The following is a 24,038-nucleotide window of genomic DNA, read 5'->3' as shown; positions in this document are numbered from 1 at the left end:
CATTGTGTCACCTTGTATATGAACGCATCATGCAACGTAGGTTCGTGAAATATGTTATTGAGAAATAAAAACGGGTCACAATTTTTGGCAAGAAAACTCGATTCGTTGAGTGACGTATACCGTGGAAAAATGCTCAAATCTCGAAGTCATTAAGGTCGTAGAGACTTCAATTTTACGGAAATGAAGATGCCAAAACGTAAATAGTTGAATCTTTCAACGTGCAAAATTGAAAACATTAATAAGTATAACAAATAGTGAATTAAAACTATATTATTCAACGAGCAAGAAATGTGAGCGTTCTTTTTTGCAGACGACTTGATGATCATTTCATTTATCACAAGTGTAGAGACCTGCTGCTCTTACCTCCAGTCTCAATTAGACCTGGTAGATAACTGGTGGCAATAAATTGGCAATGAATGTTAGAAAGTGCAAAGTTTGCCCTTTTACACGTAATGCCAATATTATTATTTTTGTACTTTCGAGGATGAAATACTCCTTCGTGAAGAAGCTGTTAAAGATCTAGGGGTGACTTTCGATAGCAGGTTGACATTTGTTGGCCACACCAATCCTGTCGCGGCATCGGCTGGAACTGTAAGTCATTCACCAATATTACCGCCCTAACCATACTTTATACATATCTCGTTCGCTCTAAGTTAGAGTATGCTGCTTTGATTTGGTTTTCTCTTTATAATGTAGATAAGAAAGCCTTGGGAAATGTGCAAAGGCGTTTTCTGAAGTTTTTTCATTTAGAACTCATGGCGTGTACCCTGCTAGAGGAACTGACCACTCCACACTACTTCATAGATAAAGTATTGTTATGTTATACAAAATTTTGCATTGTTACTAGAACGAATTAACTTCAACGTCCCTCAAGCTACTACACGTAGACAGATCACTTTCTATACCCCTTTTACTAGATCCAACCTTGGAAAAGCGTCTCCTATAAATTTGATGTGTGAAAATTGTAATACACTGCATTCAACGTGATATTAATTTCGATCCACTGAAGACCATATTGTCCAAAGTTGAACAATCACACGTTGAAAGGTAAGACCTCGTTAGTCCTTAACAGGTTTCGACTTCTGAGGGTTGTCGTTCGAAGTGGTGCCACAGCTGGTAACGGAAAAACAGATTTTAAAAATATAATAATTAATATGTCATCTTTTTTCTTAATTCCATCATATATGTGAATTCATTTCTTAATTTGTCAAATCCATAATATGTCAATCTTTTGTTATATATTTAGCTCAAGTAGCCTTTATTTACACTGCATTATTATGTTATATATTGCCCTGTAAATGGACTCATCAATAATTTTTTTCTTTTTTCTTTCTGTTTTTCATTACTCGTGATGGTAATGTAAATCTTTTCGGTGAGTAATGGCCATTTTTCCAGACTAAAATACTATACTTTTCCTATGATTCATAGAAGGAATATTTCAAAATAAGATTCAGATAAAGCGATTGAAGGTAATATCATTAAATTTCATAACGGGGAGCAACCCAAAAATTATTCGAAAATACCTCACATTATTGTTGTTTTATTCAATTTCAAACAGTTTGAAATCGCCGTTAGTTTTTCTTGATGAATAAACTTTTCTATTTTTCAAGTGATTTTGAAAGGTTTATTGAGGTCTTTCGCGATAACTAAAATAGATTCAGTCGATATTTATAGCATCGTCGGATTTGTTGATGTTTGACGGATAAAACGAAATGTGTGCTGTTTATAATAATAACGGCCTATATATTATGTAAAGGATGTGCAAAAAAAGTACGAAATGGATCTATATAATTGAAAAATTTTCACAAACATTTTTTAATTTCTAGACGTGTTTCGCTAAAAGCGTATTTTTCTCGAGGCTACGGTGTTGTTTAATTATTATCATGGATAGAAAATGAAATAATATAGTGTTGTAAATTATCCCCTGAAACAAAACAACGCCGTTCAGGACCTATCGGCTTCCGGAGACTTCCATTGCGATATAAAAACACTACCAACAGGCAGATGGGGCAAGTCTGGTTGAAAGTGTGGTAGGAAGTCAGTTAATAAGGTGGTAGACATTTGAGTATCAGCCTGAAGGTTTAAGTTGAAGTGTTTGTGTTGTATTGTCAGTGCAGAAGTGAAAAAAAGTTGAGTTTAATTGTACAGTGTAATCGATTGATCGACGATATTTGTGGATTAGGCATTTGTCCTTGCTTAGATCTTGAAAACCAATAAAGCTATTTGTTCTAATATTGTCTGTTTTGAACTTTAGATCAATATATCTCTATATATTTTTATATAAGGTTAGGTCCAAAGTGAGTGGGTCTATTCGATCCTCCGCCGCAACCCGCAAAGGTTCATTGTGGCTCACACCTATTCACACTGGACCAAATAAACCCAGCTTCTTAACGAAGCCGATTAGTTTGTATGATGAGTGGTCTTTCAGGTCAGATGGTAAAAGTACCGCTCTGCTGAACTCTAAAAACCCTGATTCGATCCCCAGCGGGGCAGGCACAAAGTATGTGCTCTGCTGTTTCATCATTTTCCGAACACGGGCGACACACACTGTCTTCAGGCAGTCCGAATCTCTGCATATGTTGATTCAGATGACAGTGACCTCTAAGAAGGCATGTTATACATCGTAGTTCATCCCTACTGTAATCCAACAACTGTTTGGTATCAAGCTTTGAAGGGGTGAATAAACGCCTTAGAGTGAGCCAATCCTGCGAGATGCTGCCAGAAGTCCATAAATCTTATTGCTATTCAGGTATTCAATCTTTGTTTGGCAGTGCCTGAAGCACTGCCAATGACAGATTCTGGTCCGATGAAGCTGCTTGCAGCACCCTCTTTTGCAATGGAGTCAGCAGCCTCATTGCCTTCAAGGTTAGTATGGGCAGGAATCCAGACCAGAGACAATCTGTTAAGTCTATCTATCGAGGAGAGTTGATAGGAACCAAGAGCTTCCAAGTGTATAAGGTTGGATTCTTCCAGTCTCTCCGCACACAATCAATAGCCTAAATTTCCGCTTGAAATACAGTTGCATAGGTAGCTCCGTCACGCTGGAACCCGCTTTGAAGAAATTCTTTTTTTTTGGCCTACTTCACCTACAAACGATACTAATAAATGTAGTAATTTTCATTTTTTTCATCGGTTACTGAGAAATAAAGAAAAAAAAGTTGATTTTTTTCAAAGCGGGTTCCAGCGTGACGGAGCTCTCATAGGTTCCTAGGCAAGTTGGTATCTCTGTCCTGGTTTGCGACTGAAAACACCTGCATCAGAATCGGAAGGTGTTTTTGATCCATCTGTGAACCAAAAACTGTTCTTAATATTTCCTTTTCCTTATATATTTTTATGTTAATGTACTTTTCAAAACATAGTTGCATCCCATATTTTTGGACGCTTGTCCATATCTTAACTCACCATCTAAACTTGGAATCCACATGTGTTTTTTTATTTTTCGCGTTATAAAATGATTACTATTAACAATTCCTTAATTCTTTACGTTTCGTGTTATTTATGTGTTCCCATTTACTTGGTTAACACCATTTCGCGAACTGCGACAATACCGATTTATTTAATTTATTCATCGCCTGTAACCTCGTTTTAAATGCATGTTCGAAGTGCCTATATGGCTGTGGTGAATGGTAAAACTACATTTCTTCTCCCACGCACTATCAACCTTCATATCGGTGTACAGGGGATTTCTTTAAAACGCTTTTTGAGAAAAAAGGCATGATATATCTGCCTTGATTTATCACGTGCAGATGTTGATTTCTGTCATTTGTTAGGTTAAGTTTAAATCTCTTGTTTCCCCGTAGTGAGCGCTGGTCCGAAGCCTCGATACATTCGGGAGGGCGCGCCAGCATTATCAACCAATGACCACTCTCCACACCGTGGGGTAAGTGATCATTGGGTCCGAGTATCATGTGCCCTGAGCAAGCACAGTGAGCCAAGAATGACAGCTTTCGCATCTGTGTGGCTAAGATTTCTGCCTTAGTGCGGCAAGCCGGTATGATTTTGAAATTCGAGAGTAGAAAGGACATCATTCCACCAAGGACTCCAATAATCAGAACAACCATCTTTACAGAGTGATCTGGATAGAGTCTGCGGAGTTCAAAGAGAAAATCTCGATATTTTATCCATATTTCCTCCTCTTTTCTGACGATATCTGTCTCGCCAGGAGCTAAAAACTCCAAGACAAATATCGTTTTGCTCTGGTGGTCGAGAAGGACTACATCAGGCTTATTATCTTGTATGACCATAAGGGTGAGGAACGAATAGTTTCAATAAATTCAGCACTTATCGTTTCCCACAACGGATTCAATATCCCCCGGGGCGTAGGGCAACACCGGTGTCTCGTCAATACCGCAAGAGTGCCGTAGATGTAGCACTCGTAGGGCCGAGTTATGTTGATGGATATAGGCCGAGACAGCATATGCTGGACATGCTGATAGCAAGTGCATTAGGGTCTCGGGCGCCTCGCGGCAGGCCCTGCACCTTGTGTCAGGAACCTCTATACCCATCACGCGACTGCGGTAGACTAAGGTGTTGAAGACACCATCCTGACAAACCATGATGAACCCATCAATTTCCGACTTCAGCCCACTCGGCCTGAGAAAAGCGAACGTCAGGCGCTTTGATAAGCCAAGGTCTCCAATGTTATTGAAAAAGACCCCATGCATTAGCTTATCCTTGTGTTTCCGCAGAAGTAAGGTGATCTCTACGGCTTTTATCTGAGCTTTTTGCTGAACGGGTTCCAACTCGGTGACAGAGTTGTGGTCAACTCGTGCAGTGTCGACCAATAAATTAAAGAACACTTTGTCTGGCTTGTTTTTGGAACAGGAAGATGTATTTCATTTTCAGTTACTGGCCGGGTTATGTAATTTGTATGTTCCGGAGTTCCAACCATATTATATTTTTTGTAAATCAGGCAAACAGTTTTAAGTATGAAAATACAAGAAACAGTGAGAATTTTTTCTCTAAAAAATAATGGTCTGCATGAAAAAGTTGTTGACTGCAAAATTTCCAGGCAAAAAATTATAATTTGGAAAAATACAAAATTCTCTAGCGATCAGTATAAACCACGACACAGTAGAATGAATATTTATTGAGATATGGAGCCACAAAAACAAATGACATTAAAACGGACAAAACTTTGAAGCAACCTTACATTAAGACAGCGACAAAAATAGGTGCTTATTAATGACTACCAAGACAAACAATGTTGTTTCTAGTTCCTAACATCGACATCAGGTATCGCCTATTTTGAACTCCCTACGTGTGGCACGGAAAATTGCGTAGGAGTAGAAGTATAACATATTGATGAAAATCCACAACGCCCACCTTTCCTTTCCATATTCTCCCTGGGCGATTCCATAAAATTTTTAAACGGTGCTGCCGGAGTTTCATTTTTCGTGTAAATATTCACTTTTGTGAAAACCGTCACTCTCTGCAGGGAATAAGAATAATTAAACTCCTCATCAAACACAAGCCTTCCTCCTGGTTACGCAACATGTTGCGGAAAAATCGTGTGTGCTACAGATATTTGTGGTGATAATGTTTGTGTAGGGAATGTTTACATTAAGTCTACGGGGTGAGGATCTCAAATAAGGGGTTGTTATGTTGATTTGTTGATTATCAATAAGTGGAAATGTCGAAGACTGCATAACATTGTGATTCAAAGATAAAAAAATAAAGACTGACTGATTATAATAACGAAAGTTCTACAAGCAACGGCCATCTGCTTCCTACAGCTTTTGTATATGAAACATTGATTGAAATTCATAAAAATAAATCAAAGTACATTTTACAATCGCAACAACATGAATATCCTACAAGATCAGGAAATCTGATAAGAACTGAGAGATTCAGACTGAGCACCTCACAAAATAATTCATTGAATTTGAAATTCTATAATAAGTTACCATGTCACATAAAACAACTCAGTTTCTACTGTTTCAAGCAAAAACTGAAATCATTTTTTTTAAATCACTATTTTTATTCTACAGATGAATACATGTTATACAACATAGATAATTCCTGTGACTTTGAGTGAGTAATAATTGTTCTCATTTTTAACATCAGTTGATTGATTGTTTTTATTATTATGTACACTGTTCTGTTATACAAGCATTGGGATAGTTTTAATTGTATATATGACGTCATATTTATAAATTTTTGTGTTTTGACTTGCTGCAAATATTTGTTCAAATGTATCACGTAACCTGCAGCAGAGGTTGCCTGCGCAACCTCTGCTGCAGGCAACCAGGGATGCCGTTGAACCCAGGTTTGTGTTCAATAAACCCTACAAAATACAAATGAAACAGAACACAGAGTCAGATGCTACGGCTCAAAAACCAAAGAAGGCTCAGGATGTGGAGTGTCCAGATCATTAAGCCTAAGGATTAAGTGGGGAATGGGAAAAAATACCAGCGTGGTTCAAACAGAACTGGCTGGTGTCTCAATAGCCACAAAAGAAATAACCAGGAAAGGAATTTCTGGCAAAAACATAACAATCTGCACTGATAGCAGACAAGCCCTATTAGCCTTGAACAGACAACGTGTTAACTTAGGGCCAGTACTAGAGTGCCACCAAGATTTAGCCAAAGCCTCGGTAGATAATAACATTATCCTGAGGTGGATTAAAGGGCACGATATAAGTGCTGTGGGCCTACACTAACCCTACCACTCTATAGATACAGATACACAGAGGGTGCAATTGATATTTTTTTCTCAAATAAGGGGTTGTTATGTTGATTAGTTGATTATTGTAGACTGCATAACGTTGTGAATTTTAGATAAATATAATAAAGACTGACTGATTATGATAACGTCTCCTTCAAAACATAATCCTTGTATGGCAAGTTGCTGTAGTTATATGTTTGATTCTTTTAATTCAAACGAGTGAAACCCCATATATGCCAGGAAGGCCACTTGTTTTTACTTTTCATTCATTCTGTCTGTTTTTTTATGACATTTGCTATAACTTTACGAAATTTCATTGAATCTACATTTCCACCCACATCATCGACAGTTGCTGTAGCTGGAGTAATTTGCATCTGAATAATTTGCATCTCATTTCACCATCAATTTTCAAGAAAAACATCAGCTATTATTGCAGCTGAACAATTCACATTGGCCAAGTATAATAAAACGAGTCCTGAAACAGGTAAACATCAACAAAGTTCATAGTTCTATCCACCAGTGAAGTCTTCAACTTTGAATGTTTGCTTTCTGTTTATAGATTTCAGCCTTCAAAAATAGCGAAAATGGTCTTTCAGATTGATCCAGATTGTTGCTTTATTTTTAGGTGTTTTTTGATAAAATAACTTCGTACGGGATTAGTTCAGAAAATAACGGAAATTTACTATAATGTTGCCTTCAAAATAGTCCCCATTAGATATTATGCACTTATACCAGCGCTTCTTTTGAGCTTCGAACTTTGGGTTAAACTTCATTTCAATATAACTACTCTTGTAAAGTGACTGCCCTCTACAGCTATCTTAATTTTTGGGAATAGGGAAAAGTCACTCGAAGCCATGTCTGGCGAATATGGAGGCTGGGGTATCGTTACAGTATTGTTTTTATCAAAAAATTCACGAACAAGCCATGAAATGTGAGCAGGTGCGAAATTCATGAATTGCCTTCCCAGAAATCCAGGCATTTTTATCAAATCACTTCACGCAAATATCGGAGACTTCGCTGATTGTGATTCGGCGATCGTCCATAACTTTTTTTTTTTAATTTTTTTCGCGTTTTCATATACGATGTCCGATATTTTACGCCGAACATTTTCGAATACAAATAGTTATTATTCTCTGCCGTATATCCTATATTGAAGCAGGTTTGTTTCGTACACCTTTTGCTTCAAATAGCCTTATAAAAAAAGTCCAAAGGTGTCAAATCTGGCGAGCGGGCTGGCCATTCTGTAGGACCTCGACGGCCAATCCAACGACTGGGGAAAGTAGTATCCAAATAGCTTCCTATTTGTCTGGAGTAATGTGGTGGTGCTCCATATTGTTGGAATACACTATCCATGTCGAATTCTTTAAGATTCGCTTCGATGATTTCAGTAATGAGAGGGTCAACAGTAGTTTCCAGCATATTCAAATACAGATCCCCTGTTGAATTTTGATCAATAAATAGAGTTTCTATAATATGGTTTCCCAATATTCCTGCTCAACCGTTGATTTTTTCTGCATTTTTGGGTATTTGTTTCCCGGAAAACGTGAGCGTTGGTGTCACTCCAATAACGGCAATTTTGTCTGTGAACATTGCCGTTTAAAAAAATGTACATTCGTCACTAAAACAAATATTGTGGAGATAGGTAGGATGCCTTACAATGGTTTCCGCCATGATTTCGCAGAATTCTTTTCTTCGATCAGGGCAATCTTCAAAAGTTTCCATACAGTAGAAAGAGACATCTCACAAACATTCGCGATGGAATAGTAGACTGTTCAGGATTTACTATCATCCCACCAATTATTTGCACTTGCTGTTCTTCCGGAATGGACGGATGACCTGGGGGCTTTTTGTTATGTATACCACCGGTATAGTTGTGAATTTGGATACAAGTTCCCTCTAATATTTTATAGAGATAGGGCGATTCGGAAAACGTTCATTGAAAATCATTTCGGTCTCGTGAAAGTTACGCGTCACATCGTAAATAAAAATCGCTTCAGTTTTTTCTTCCACTGGATGAGAATTGACCATTTTAGAGATTTTTGACGTGTTACCTTTCTACTTGTAAATGAGAATATTCTAACTGAACAATGTTGTTCATTGTCGTACTGACACTTTTGTCGTTTCTATAAACAAAAAATAACTTAACAAACCGTATCGGGTTGTTGGAATTGCCATATGGCAGATAAAAAATTGATATTTCTAGAAATATCGATATTATTCAGGAAATTATTAAATGTTCCGCCAGTTTGTAGTAGGTGAATATATTGTCTTCATAATCTAAGGTTGTGAAGTATTCGTCAGGAGCTTCAAAATGATGTGTCACAAGACCCCCCTCTATTAAACTTTTTTTCAAAGATGGCGCCCCGTCGCCATCTTAAAAGTTTCATCTGTCAATTTCTCTTCAAAATTAAGTATTCATGCATTAATTCCATTTTCCCAAATTTAAATTTTTTGAGTTGACCCGTTCAAAAAATAAAAAGGGGAGGACACTAAAGAAATGGACTGTATATATTTGTTCTCGAACATTTTGAAGACAAAAGTAATACGCCACTGCTTTCTCTCAAAGTAAAAACCATTTTTGAAATCTGGTCTCCAAATAATTTTTTGAAGGAAACGCAAGAAATATTGTGTTTATGTAGTATCTTCAAAAAAATTGTTATCGTGTGCATTTTTTGAAGATACTTAATTTTTGAGTTAACTTACCGATATGAATGAGTTTAATCAATTGTGTCATAACGGTTTCTGTTTCTCCAATATGAAATATTAAATGAATCAAGTGATGAATAGAATGAAATTTATAATAAATTACTTTTTCTGAAATCTCTTGGATAAAAGCAAGTTGATATAGTTGTATTACCTATTTGTAATACAATACTCTACAGGACATAGCCCAATTACAGAGCAGGAAATAACAGAGTATAATAAATACATCACAAACAAGTGACTGTAAAGTCTACAAACACTACAAACAATACAAACAAGTGACTATAAAGACTACACATTTTATATTCATTATAGGTGACAAAACAATTATTTTAGAAAGTGGGATTTCATATTTGACAATTTACAACTAAATATATCTAAATTATCGCTAACAGAATTTGTCACTTTACACATGGTATGGATCGGAGAATTCTCCAGAACATTTGTGCGAGAAGTTTTTATATAGAAAGTACTCGGGTGTCTGGAACAGATTCTAGGAATGCAAATATTAAACTTTTCCAGTAATGTTGGGCAGTCAATTATGATTTTGATAATTTTAAAGGTTTTCAAACTGTAGGACATGACCTTACATTTATCCGGGTTCAGTGACAAGTTATTCCGATAACACCATTCTACAACCCCTCCTACGTTTGCTGAGAGGTTCACACAATCATCTATGTTCTCAACGAGGCAGTATAGTTTTAGATCATTGGCATATGAAAGGAAATACACATCTATAACATCTGCAATATCATTAATGAATATATTGAGCAACGGTCCCAGATTTGAACCTTGTGGAACACCGGAAGAAACACTATATTCGGTAGATTTGAAACATTGAGCTGAACATATTGTTTTCGATCCCGTAGATAGGACTAAAAGAGTGCAATTAAGGATGGAGATAATCCAAAGGCTACTAGTTTGTTCAGTAGAATGCCATGGTCAAGCCTGTGGAAGGCCTTAGAAAAGTATGTGTAAATAACATCAGTATTCATATCCTTGCTTGGATATATCTAGATAGAATATTTGGATCGAATTTATTTTCAACGGCTGTTGTTTCCGATATTCACGGTATTTTATTTTGATTTTCCACTTTTCCGAGATGATAACCATATTATCGGAAGTTATTTTACAGCGCCATTAAATTAATAGCTTCTATCAATCACGAAGACCTTGACCTATTTCAACTGAGAAGCATGGGGTGACATTATATTTTCATTGTACATAAAATATATCGAACGAGGCAGAAAAACAGCAATTTCAGTTGAAAACTGCCCTGAAAATTTGTTTGTATTCCATTAATTCCCTCTCCGGCCGAGCTTCTGAATGTCTGAATTCGCTCAGTTCTCTGATTGATCAACCTCGTGGACCCCTTATACGACCTAAAAAACTTGTCTGCGGCCAACTGTCTGCTATCTATATTCTCTGGATGAATGAATTTACTAGGTCAGCTCTTTGCTATCGAATTGGTTCATCGCTGATTATAAAAACAAGATATATAGTACCCCACATCCAACCATACAAGCTTATTGCATAGAGGAAATTTCAACTTGAAACCCCCACAAATTACACATCCAGAACTGGAAAATATATTTCAGTACCCTATTAGTCCAGTCGTCATAAGTTGACCTCGATATTCGAGATACCCAGCTATAAACTCGTTTAAACTTGTATTTTGACATCCTGAAAGTTGTCTCAAAACCTACATATGCGAATGTATCGTTTCCTATTGGTTTTTCGCTATTTGTATTATTTTTCTCATACCGAGGGGTGATCACAAAATTATTCTTGTTTCATGTTTGGCAGGAGTGCCCAGCTAGGGTTAACTGAATATTCAAACAAAACAATTGGCTCATGTCTCTGAAAACTCTGTTACTTGATAATGTTCGGCCTTTTTGAAGTATTATTTTCATGGTCCACTTTTGAATTATATCAAGATTCACAAAATTACAATATTTAACTGCACCAGGAACTGAACAAGTGCAAAATATGGAGTTTTCATATGTTCCATGTTTAGAAATTTTATGAGATATTGGAATTTAGAAAGTTTAGGTACTCTTCATTTCTATTTCTGTTTCTTTCATTTGTAAGTCCCAACGAAGGTGTCTATCAATTGTTACCCCTAGAAATCTAATTGAGTTGTTAATATTAAGTTGTACAATATCAGACAATCTATTCGAATATGATGTAACTGGTAAGTAATTCGTTTTATCGAGTTTAATTGTGAGTTTGTTTTGTAGAAACCAACTTTCGTTTTTTTTTCTGATTGATTCGATTGCTAAAAAATCTTCTTCTACACATAACTTGAGTTGATCCTATGTATAGGGCAGTGTCATCCGCAAAGCGCAAAACCTTACGTTTTGTATCAACAACGAGCAGTTCATTCAGGTAAATTGTGAAAAGAACGGGGCCTAGTCCAGTTCCTTGAGGTATCCCAAAGCCTACAGTTTCCGAATTACTCATTGTATACGATCTGTTCATGAAACTTTTGAAGAGTTCATACGTTGTTCCGCGAATACCAATGTTTTCCAGCTTTTATAAAATTTTAGGATGACTTACTGTATCAAAATGCACAGTGTTGGATTTTTTGTTCAAGGAATCATAAATATGTGATGTGAGCTTATATATTGCGTCGCCTATCGATCTCCAACCCCTGAATCCATATTGTTCGTCAGCGATCAGCTTATATTCATTCGTAAATTTCACAAGACGCCTGCCTCCTCATAATTTTTTCAATTATTTTTGCCATATTCGACATTAGTGTTATTATCCTGAGGTTAATTATATCCATTTAATCTCATTTTTTTGTATAATGATTTAATTATTCCAGTTTTGAACAATTTCGGAAAACAACCATTTTCGATACATTAATTTATGAGAATGGTCGATGGAACTTGAATTTTAGTAGAAATCATTTTTAAAGTTTGTTTGACGGTAAAATAATTGAAAATATATTGCGGCAGTTGTATTGCCGACAGCATATGCAGGAATAACTTCAGTGAAGAATTCTGCACTGGCACCTGTCTGATATAATCCAACGCCCTTCGTGGTATTAGCCAGGGGAGTAGTTGTTTTCTGAGAGGTGTCAGTCCATTAACGTATAGTGTAGCGAGTTGAGAATGGCCTGAACAAATTGTTCCCTTAGATGATTTGATTCATTGCCAGTCTTCAAATATACCCACTGACTATATGTGAGAAGATTTATTTCCTTATACGAGGAATTGGGCAAATTTCGCATATGCTGTTGGTTACCTCGTTCACAGGCAGATGGGGCGATGACAAATTTGTTGTTTTTTGTCCGCTTCAGCCTAGTTCGAGAAATGATAGGCACTCTGAAGGAATTCAATTTTCAATTATCGGATATCATCGATTTTATGTTGATGGTAAACACTACCTTGCCCTGACGAGAGGCCAAACAGCCCGAACCCGGTCTCCAAGTGTGTTCCAAAAATTGAAATTCTATTGCGGCAGTTGTATCGCCAACAGCATATGCAGGAATAGGTTAGGTCTATAGTGAGTGGGTCTATTCGATCCCCTACCCAACACGTAAGGATTTATTGTGGGTCATACTCATTCACACTCGGCCAAATAAACCCAGCTTCTTAACGAAGCCGATTAGTTTGTATGGTGATAGGTCTTTCAGGTCAGATGGTAAGAGTACGGCTCTGCCGAACTCTAAGAACCTGATTCGGTCACCAGCGGGGCAGACACAAAGCATATGCTCTTCTGTTTCATCATTCTCCAAACAGAGGCGACACACACTGTCTTCCGACAGTCCAAGTCTCTGCATATGACGATTCAAATGACAGTGACCTGCAAGAAGGCCTCTTAGACATCGTAGTTCATCCCTAATGTAGTCCAACATCTGTTGGGTATCAAGCCTCGAAGGGTGTGAGTGAGCCAATCCTGGAAGATTGTGCCAGAAGTCCATAAATCTTCTTGCCATCCAGGTGTTCAATGTTTGTTTGGCAAAGCCTAAAGCGATGCCAATGACAGGTTGCGGTCTGATGAAGCTGCTTGCAGCTCCCTTCCTTGCAAGGGAGTCAGCAGCTTCGTTGCCTTCCAGGCCAGTATGGCCAGGAATCCAGACCAGAGACAATCTGTCAAGTCTTGGTATCGAGGTGAAGGAGTTCGAAACCGGTCTGCAAGTGTGCCCGTTCCAAAATTGAAGGTCGTCTCTTTCAGTTGTATTGCCAATTGATTATGCAAGAATAACTTCAGTGAAGAATCCTGCACTGACACCTATCGGATATAACCCAACGCCCTTCGTGATATTAGCCAGGGGAATAGTTGTTTTCTGATAGGCGTCAGTCTATCAAGCTACAAAATATTACCGGAGTTTTTTCCCCGTTATTTTTACACCTCGACACGTGTTTCGATCACCAGAGGAAGATAAAACTGAAGATGATCACTTGGTGATCGAAACACGTGTCGAGGTGTAAAAATAACGATTTGGTGTTGGGGAAAAAACTCCGGTAATATTCATTACTACACCAAAGATTCCAAACAGTATATCACAAGTATCAAGCTACAGTGTAGGGAGTTGAAATTGACATGAACAAATTGTTTCCTTAGATGATTTGACTTGTATTCTTATTATTTTCTATATACTTTGCATATAATGAAATGAAGTAAACATGTTTGTCTGTGGTATTTTCAGATTTCATAAAAGTTTCTTTATGCTCATTTCCACATCCATTTCCAATTTTGAATTATGGAACTTTTAATAACGTTGTTTTTCTACCTCGGCCGCAACACACGCAAAAATTGGATGAATGCCTAATGACGTGCTCGCGGCTAGAATGTTAACAGAAACAACATGGAATGATAATTAACCTTTCTGGGTAAAAGTTCACTGAAGCTTTATGCAAATTCAAAGATTTTTTTTATCTCGCAATAATTCGCGAACTTTCCAAATGCGTTCGCGTGAGCTTCTCTGTTGGTTTTTATTAAGCTTTCGGCTATTTCAGCCGTTCAGAGTTTTAGCTTTCTCTGTTCTATGTGGCGCATCCAACCTTATGGAGAGATGCACGTGTACTGTCAATTATTGTATTTGGTTGTTTCTAATGTTTCGTCCGTTTTTGTCAGTCTACTTTGAAATGTAATAAGTCTCATCAGCGGCTTTCGTCGACTTCATCGGCGAAGGCCGTTTTTGGATGATTGGCGAAGGTTCTACCAGTGAGAAAGTTATCGAAGCGCTTGAACAGATGGTAGTCGGGTGGCAAGAGGTCAGGGGAATGTCCCACTAGTGTGGAGTTTTTCAACATCGTCTCCTTGTTCTTCTCCATCAATATCCTCATTTTGGAAGGAACCCAGACCCAACTTTCCATGATAAACATGTGGTTGTCGTTCGTTCGAATTGAAAAAATCAGTGTCCGGTGACTCATCAATATCGTCCAAATTCCCTGACTCATCATTGCTTCCAAACAAAAAGTTATTAAAGATGAAACGTCAATCATCACTGTCCACTGTATTGAGTTGATTTTCAATATCGTCCCCGTGTTCGTCTATTTTCTTCTTCTTGTTGAGATTCATCACTCTCAATTTCTTCTTTTATTTCCAAATTTCCTGGCATGTCAATGTTTTCAAATAAATATCCAGTAAGGATGGAACTTTCATCTTCACTATCCACACACGACCGGTTCAATATGTTAGGGGCCATCATAGCTCTTTATTCTTATTCATAACAGTGACATGATTACAATGGCATACAGTGTAACCACCATCAGGACACTACATTAGCATAACTCGATTTACTTTTACTAGAGAAACGTCTTACTTTAATAACAATAACTGTATCAACAATTTTTACAATCAAGACACCCGATTGTTTCAGAGATTTTGACCAGTTCATCTCAAATTGAATTTCAATTTAGTTATTTTATTAGTCCGTAGCATGATCAGTAACCTGATCGGGGAAGTCGTTTTTTGTACAGAAAAATGTTTCCACTCTCTTTATATTTATGGATAATAAAATAACCGTTGTTATATATTAGATCCAATTTATTTGACGTAACCCATTCGGCGACAACTCTTTATTTCGTAAATTTTATATGGCAACGTCTTTATATAGCTACAGAAATTGTAGATTCGGCAACCTAGGATGAACTAATGATGTAATAAGGAACCAGAGCTGATTCTCTTTGAATTCAGATTATTCAAGAAAATCAAAAACAATAAAATACATATTAGTCGCGAGAGGATAACCTAAATCATTTATTGATATATAAATACATAGATACAAGTCAAATTAAAAATTGATATAACCCACATAAAACATATGAAATTTTATCACCACAGAACGTCATCTTCATCCTCCTGTATAGGCTCTTGAGGGGTAATGACACATTCATCATCACTGTCACTAACTGCTAAATCATCGTAGATCTTCATGTCGGCAGCATGACGTGAGCTGATATGCCTCGAAATGTTAAAAATATTTTGAAGCTCATTAGAAAAATCAGTTCGGCTTCTTTTCACAGGTATGTCACAGTGTAAATCGGAGATTTCTCGCCATCTCTTTTTATTGCCCAGGGCAAGACCTTCATCAATTTCCAAATTTTCCAATTCATTAAAGAAGCAACATTCTTCATTATTGTCACTGTTGAGTTGATTATTATCAATATCGTTTCCTTGTTCTTCTCTTTTTTGTCCCTCTTGTTGATCTTCACTAATTTCAATTTTTACGCCACCTATTATGTCTTCCACAAAAGAATCCAGACCTAACATTCCATAAGAAATATTGAAATTAAAAAAATCAATTTCTAAATTTTCCAAGTCGTTAAAGAGGCTACTTTCTTCATTAATGTCCACTGACCCATCAGTGTTGAGCTGATTATCAATATCGTTCCCTTGTTCGTCTCTTTCCATTTCTTCTTGAGCTTCTTTACTTTCAATTTCGTCCGGACCTAACCAATCGAAAAAATTAGTTTCAAAATATACTGACTCATCAATGTTTTCAAAGAAAAGCCCAGTCATGATGCAACTTTCATCTTCACTGTTCAAACTCATATTTACAGAAACTATTATAACATACACTAACAAATTATCGTTTCAACTGAAGGACTAATTGCAAGAAATCCAAATATATAGCAGAACTAGGTAAAATATTAGGTAGAAATTCAGGTAGATTTTGTCTATACGCTTAATGAATAGGTAGAATTCAGGTACTATCTCAAGTGATCCTATTGGTAGTTCATCAATCGAAAGGAATCCTCACCGCACAGGTGAGAGAGATCAACACGAAAGTGTCTGTAGTAATAGAAAAGAAAACCCCAATCGGGCTGAAGATTCATATCTTGTTGACAAAGCTTGGTTAAAATTATTAAAAAACAAACTTACACATATTACGGCCGATTTCATAAAGAAACATAAAGGTTACTTTAACTTCAAATGATACTTAAATAAATATTTTTGATTTCAGAACCACGTTAAAGTGTCCTTCAAGCCAAAAACGTCCTTCAAAGTTAAAGTGTCGATTTCTTTACTTCAACTCGCTAAAGTGTCATTTAACTACAACATAACCTTAATTTTTATAATTGTTATTTGTTGTGTTACTACCTACGTTTGCTAGTTTTGTGTTCGTTTAGCCGTTGATCATAATAATATGAATAATTTGAAACGTCTAAAGTTCATCTGATGAAGAATTTATTTGTACTAGAAGACCAAAAGTGTATAGGAAAAGAACAGACTGCTTCGAAAAATATAATGATCTTGACTTTTACCAACGTTTTTGCTTAAAAAACGAACTGTTTTGTATCTACTAGATGAAATATAGGAGCAAATTGAGTTATCTACTAATAACTAGGTAAATCGAAATGTAGTAGAGCGTCAATACGTTTTAGGATAAGACGATTTCCCGTTTTGAGGTTTGGCATGAGACTAACATTAGAAACTACAATGGCAGTAATAGTCGCAACTGCAGTTCTTCATAACATTGCCATTGATATGAATGATAACTGTACTGAAGAAGATGAAATAGAGGAAGACAATGAGGATGTATTACCCCCCATGGAAAATAATCCAAATATAGTAGAAAATATAAGGAATTTAATAATTAATGAACATTTTGCTAGATTGTAAATACTAATAATAATTAAGAATCAGTTTTATGAAACATTTAATTGTTTTTCTTTTAATTTTATTTCTAAATCCAATAAAATCATTTTTTTACATGTTCTTCTTCTCTCTCCCTTCTCCTTGATCTCTCCTTCTCCTCTGCTTCTACCGTTTTTTCAAAAAGCTCCTTCTTCTTTTTATAATAATCTTCTTTTGTAAGATCCTATAATATCACAAACAATTATTATTTAATTTTATTGCCCTAACCAATACAGATCATGAAAGAAAGAATGTTTTTAACCATTAACCAAATTTTAGTTTGGTAACTGTTAAAACAAAATGATTTGATTATAAACAAATGTAATTACATTTATGAAATCGCTATCCAAGCTGTTATTCAAACCCACCACCGTTTTCATATTTATTATATTTAGGGTTGCTTCTGTAACAGGATCTAAATCAATTTTTATTGCGGGACCACCCCCTGTTCCCGTCATATATGATTTTTGTTTCGCCATATCCTTTCTAGCTTTTGTTTTTAGATTATCAAATTTTGCTTTAATCTGAGATATACTTCTCACCATGCCTCTTCCTAAAATCATATTTAAATTTATTTATATTGAGGTATCTAACTACATAAATATATATAGTTTTAATTTATTATTTCAAGCTCACACCCTTCACCCTTGATGAAGTAAAATTAGGGTTATGATTATATAAACATGTATTCTACAATAATTAAAATACACACAAAAAATTGCTTATAGTTGTAATACATACCTTTTCTGCATTAGTTACTTTATTCGTAGTTTTGTATTCTAAAATATGCTTGAATTTTTCAATTTCTTGTATTAAATTCATTTCTTCCTTCCGAGAAAAATTTGACGAGCGAACTTTCTTATTATTTTTTAACATTTCCATTTCTGTCCAAATAAATCGTCCTCACAAATACAAATAACAAAAACACCACAACTCTTAACCTTACTTATTCAAACACGGAACTTAAATACTCGCCAAATATGACAAATCTTGTCAAAATCCATGAATTCCATGTTAACCAACATCTTAAAAATTACTTAAAAGATACTTCATGGAAAGGGCACTTTAATATTAATTATAAAACCAAATGACGGCAACAGCTACTTTAAAGGGGACTTTAGTGTAAAGTCTCCTTTCGGTAAAGTGGACTTTAGATATTGATTATGAAATCGGCCGTTAGCTATCACTACTTAGTCAGGTGATATTCATTCGAGTAATTTACTCTAGAAAACTATTCACTATGAAATAATATACGTTGTTTGTTGAATAAAATTTCAAGTAGTTACTGAACATATGTACATACAACAAAAAAAGACGGAAAAAGACAACAAAAACGATTCGTATTCACATAGCACAATACAAACAATATCGTGTTTTTACTTTACACAGAAAACGTATAGTTCTATTTTGTATAACTTAAATTGATTGCAATCTTGTCACAGTACATGCAGCCCAGAAAGGGATTCCATATTGTGTTTTTGAAGAGAAAAATGTTTCCAATCTCTTTATATTTATGTATAACAAAAAAACCGTTGTCATATATTGGATCCAATTTATTTGACATAATTCATTCGACGACAACTCTTTATTTCGTAAATTTTATATGGCAACGTCTTTATATAGCTACAGAAATTGTAGAATCGGCAACCTACAATAAACTAATGATGTCATAAGGAACCAGAGCTGATTATCTTTGAGTTCAGATCAGAAAATCAAAAACAATAAAATACATATTATTCGCGAGAGGATAACCTAAACCATTTATTGATATATAAATACATAGATACAAGTCAAATTATTAATTGAGATAACCCACATTAAACATCTGAAATTTTATCACCACAGAACGTCATCTTCATCCTCCTGTATAGGCTCTTGAGGGGTAATGACACAGTCATCATCACTGTCACTAACTGCTAAATCATCGTAGATCTTCATGTCGGCAGCATGACGTGAGCTGATATGCCTCGAAATGTTAAAAATATTTTGAAGCTCATTAGAAAAATCAGTTCGGATCCTTTTCACAGGTATTTCACAGTGTGAATCGAAGATTTCTCGCCATCTCTTTTTATTGCCCAGGGCAAGACCTTCATCGATTTCCAAATTTTCCAATTCATTAAAGAGGCAACTTTCTTCATTATTGTTCACTGACCCATCACTGTTGAGTTGATTATTAACTCCTCTTTCGTGTTCTTCTTGTTGATTTTCATCAATTTCAATTTTTACGCCACCTATTATGTCTTCCACAAAAGAATCCAGACCTAACATTCCATGAGAAATATTGAAATTAAAAAAATCAAGTTGTAAATTTTCCAAGTCGTTAAAGAGGCTACTTTCTTCATTAATGTCCACTGACCCATCAGTGTTGAGCTGATTATCAATATCGTTCCCTTGTTCGTCTCTTTCCATTTCTTCTTGTTGAGCTTCTTTACTTTCAATTTCGTCCGGACCTAACCAATCGAAAAAATTAGTTTCAAAATATACTGACTCATCAATGTTTTCAAAGAAAAGCCCAGTCATGATGCAACTTTCATCTTCACTGTTCAAACTCATATTTACAGAAACTATTATAACATTCACTAACAAATTATCGTTTCAACTGAACGACTAATTACAAGAAATCCAAATATATAGCAGAACTAGGTAAAATATTAGGTAGAAATTCAGGTAAATTTTGTCTATACGCTTAATGAATAGGTAGAATTCAGGTACTATCTCAAGTGATCCTATTGGCAGTTCATCAATCGAAAGAAATCCTCACCGCACAGGTAGCAAAAAGAGGTAGCAGTACCTCGTGGGTACCTGAGGTTACTGCAACCTCAGATGGAACTACGAAAGTGCCTGTAGTAATAGAAAAGAAAACCCCAATCGGGCTGAAGATTCAAATCTTGTTGACAAAGCTTGGTTAAAATTATTTAAAAACAAAATTACACATATTACGGCCGATTTCATAAAGAAACATAAAGGTTACTTTAATTTTAAATGATACTTTAATAAATATTTTTGATTTCATAACCAAGTTAAAGTGTCCTTCAAGCCAAAAACGTCCTTCAGAGTTAAAGTGTCGATTTCTTTACTTCAACTCGCTAAAGTGTCATTTAACTACAACATAACCTTAATTTTTATAATTGTTATTTGTTGTGCTACTCGCTACGTTTGCTAGTTTTGTGTTCGTTTAGCCGTTGATCATAATAATATGAATAATTTTGAAACGTCTAAAGTTCATCTGATGAAGAATTTATTTATACTAGAAGACCAAAAGTGTATAGGAAAAGAACAGACTGCTTCGAAAAATATAATGAGCTTGACTTTTACCAACGTTTTTGCTTAAAAAAACGAACTGTTTTGTATCTACTAGATGAAATATAAGAGCAAATTGAGTTACCTGCTAATAACTAGGTAACTCGAAATGTAGTAGAGCGTCAATACGGTTTATGGATAAGACGATTTCCCGTTTTGAGGTTTGGCATGAGACTAAAATTAGAAACCACAATGGCAGTAATAGTCGCAACTGCAGTTCTTCATAACATTGCCATTGATATGAATGATAACTTTACTGAAGAAGATGAAATAGAGGAAGACAATGATGATGTATTACCCCCCATGGAAAATAATCCAAATATAGCAGAAAATATAAGGAATTTAATAATTAATGAACATTTTGCTAGATTGTAAATACTAATAATGATTAAAAATCAGTTTTATGAAACATTTAATTGTTTTTTTTAAATTTTAATTCTAAATCCAATAAAATCATTTTTTTAAATGTTCTTCTTCTCTCTCCCTTCTCCTTGATGTCTCCTTCCCTTCTGCTTCTACCGTTTTTTCAAGAAGCTCCTTTTTTTATAATAATCTTCTTTTGTAAGATCCTATAATATCACAAACAATTAATATTTAACTTTATTGCCCTAACCAATACAGATAAAATCATGAAAGAAAGAATGTTTTTAACCATTAACCAAATTTTAGTTTGGTAACTGTTAAAACAAAATGACTTGATTATAAACAAATGTAATTACATTTATGATATCTCTATCCAAGCTGTTATTCAAACCCACCACCGTTTTCATATTTATTATATTTAGGGTTGCTTCTGTAACAGGATCTAAATCAATTTTTAGTGCGGGACCACCCCCTGTTCCCGTCGTATATGATTTTTGTTTCGCCATATCGAAATGTCAAAAATATTTGGAGGTTTATCAGAAACATCATTATCTCGGCTTCTTTTCGCAGGTATCTCACAGTGCAAATCGGAGATTTCTCGCCGTCTTTTTTTATTGCCCAGGACAATACCTTCACCATCAGGGTTGAGCTTTCGTTCTTCTCTGTCCATTTCCTCTGTTTGAGCTCCATCACTTTCAATTTCTTCTTTTTCCAAATTCGCTGCCTCATCAATGATTTCATACACAAATTCAGTAAGGTTGCAACTGTCATCTTCACTGTCCCAGTAGTGTGAAGTTTTTCAACATCGTCTCCATGTTATTCTCCTTTAATATCCTCATTTTGAGCTTCATCATTCTCAGTTTCTTCTTTTAATTGTTCACCGCCTATTATGTCTTTCACAAACGAACCCAGACCCAACTTTCCATGAGAAACATGTGGTTGTCGTTCGTTCGAATTGAAAAAAATCAGTGTCCGGTGACTCATCAATATCGTCCAAATTTCCTGACTCATCATTGCTTCCAAACAAAAAGTTATTGAAGATGAAACGTCAATCATCACTGTCCACTGTATTGAGTTGATTTTCAATATCGTCCCCATGTTCGTTTATTTTCATTTCTTCTTGTTGAGATACATCACTTTCGATTTCTTCTTTTATTTGTACACCTTCTACAATGTCTTCCATAAAAGACTCCAGGTTCAACTTTCTACGAGAAACATGTGGTTGTTGTTCACTGAAATCAGTTTCCAGTGACTCATCAATATCGTCCAAATTTCCTGATTCATCATTGTTTCCAAACAAAATGATGCAATGATCGTCATCATCACTGTTGAGTTGATTTTCAAGAGTGTCCCCTTCTTCTTCTTCTTGTTGATATTCATCACTCTCAATTTCTTCTTTTATTTCCAAACTTCCTGACATGTCAATGTTTTCAAACAAATATCCAGTAAGGATGGAACTGTCATCTTCACTATCCACACTCATATTTACAGAAACTATTATAACAGTCACTGACACTTTATCGTCTCAACTAAACGACTAATTGCAGAAAATCCAAATATATAGCAGAATTAGATAAAATATCAGGTAAATTTCCAATACGTTTCAAACCATCAAAAACCGCATGGGGGCTGACGCCTACTTCATCCGCAATCCCGCATCCAGTATGTGATGGGTCAGTCTCCACCAGGATCCTCAAATACTCGTCCTGGATTACTGTAGATCGACCGGTTCAATATGTTAGGGACCATCATAGCTCTTTATTCTTATTCATAACAATGACATACAGTGTAACCATTATCAGGACACTACATTAGCATAACTCGATTTACTTTTACTAGAGAAACGTCTTGCAATAATAGCATTAACGGTATCAACAATTATTATCAAACCATTTATTGATATATAAATACATAGATAAATAACATAGTCAAATTAATAATTGAAATAACCCACATTAAACATTTGAAATGTTATCTTCATCCTCCTGTATAGGCTCTTGAGGGGTAATGACACATTCATCATCACTGTCACTAACTGCTAAATCATCGTAGACCTTCATGTCGGCGGCATGAGGTGAGCTGATATACCTCGAAATGTTAAAAATATTTTGAAGCTCACTAGAAAAATCAGTTCGGCTTCTTTTCACAGGTATGTCACAGTGTAAATCGGAGATTTCTCGCCATCTCTTCTTATTGCCCAGGGCAAGACCTTCATCAGTTTCCAAAGTTCCCAATTCATTAAAGAAGCAACATTCTTCATTATTGTCCACTGACCCATCACTGTTGAGTTGATTATTATCAAAATCGTTTTCTTGTTCTTCTCTTTCCTGTTCTTCTTGTTGATTTTCATCAATTTCAATTTTTACGCCACCTATTATGTCGTCCACAAAAGAATCCAGACCTAACATTCCATGAGAAATATTGAAATTAAAAAAATCAAGTTGTAAATTTTCCAAGTCGTTAAAGAGGCTACTTTCTTCATTAATGTCCACTGACCCATCAGTGTTGAGCTGATTATCAATATCGTTCCCTTGTTCGTCTCTTTCCATTTCTTCTTGTTGAGCTTCTTTACTTTCAATTTCGTCCGGACCCAACCAATCGAAAAAATTAGTTTCAAAATATACTGACTCATCAATGTTTTCAAAGAAAAGCCCAGTCATGATGCAACTTTCATCTTCACTGTTCAAACTCATATTTACAGACACTATTATAACATTCACTAACAAATTATCGTTTCAACTAAACGACTAATTGCAAGAAATCCAAATATATAGCTGAACTAGGTAAAATATTAGGTAGAAATTCAGGTAAATTTTGTCTATACGCTTAATGAATGGGTAAAATTCAGGTACTATCTCAAGTGATCCTATTGGCAGTTCATCAATCGAAAAAAATCCTCACCGCACAGG

At 35.6% G+C, this 24,038-nt stretch overlaps 2 protein-coding genes across 5 annotated transcripts in view; one reads left to right on the top strand and one right to left on the bottom strand.

The window, feature by feature from the left end:
* Pka-R1 (Protein kinase, cAMP-dependent, regulatory subunit type 1) overlaps positions 1 to 24,038 on the top strand; it is a 174,462-nt gene that overhangs the window by 130,165 nt on the left and 20,259 nt on the right. The gene's annotated exons all lie outside the window — the stretch shown is intronic.
* LOC141482648 (uncharacterized) lies at positions 17,531 to 18,112 on the bottom strand. The gene is made up of 2 exons (XM_074176225.1): positions 17,796 to 18,112; positions 17,531 to 17,650 (listed from the first exon to the last, which is right to left on the bottom strand). The coding sequence occupies exons 1-2, from the start codon at positions 18,027 to 18,029 to the stop codon at positions 17,531 to 17,533; spliced, it is 354 nt and encodes a 117-aa protein (XP_074032326.1). The 5' UTR covers positions 18,030 to 18,112.

This window comes from Leptinotarsa decemlineata, unplaced genomic scaffold, assembly GCF_025532065.1.
Source record: "Leptinotarsa decemlineata unplaced genomic scaffold, Ldec_3_MD MMD2_tig00001719_RagTag_RagTag, whole genome shotgun sequence".
Classification (NCBI taxonomy): Eukaryota; Metazoa; Arthropoda; class Insecta; order Coleoptera; family Chrysomelidae; genus Leptinotarsa; species Leptinotarsa decemlineata.
The sequence above is the reverse complement of the archived record's forward strand: the minus strand, read 5'-3'. Positions and strand labels throughout refer to the sequence as shown.

Excerpts from the sequence above, each read along its gene's own strand:
- LOC141482648 (XM_074176225.1), bottom strand. The coding sequence starts at position 18,029 with ATGATTTTAGGAAGAGGCATGGTGAGAAGTATATCTCAGATTAAAGCA. Across the intron at positions 17,651-17,795 it reads TGGATAGCGATTTCATAAAT|GATCTTACAAAAGAAGATTA; the intron begins GTAATTACATTT and ends GTGATATTATAG.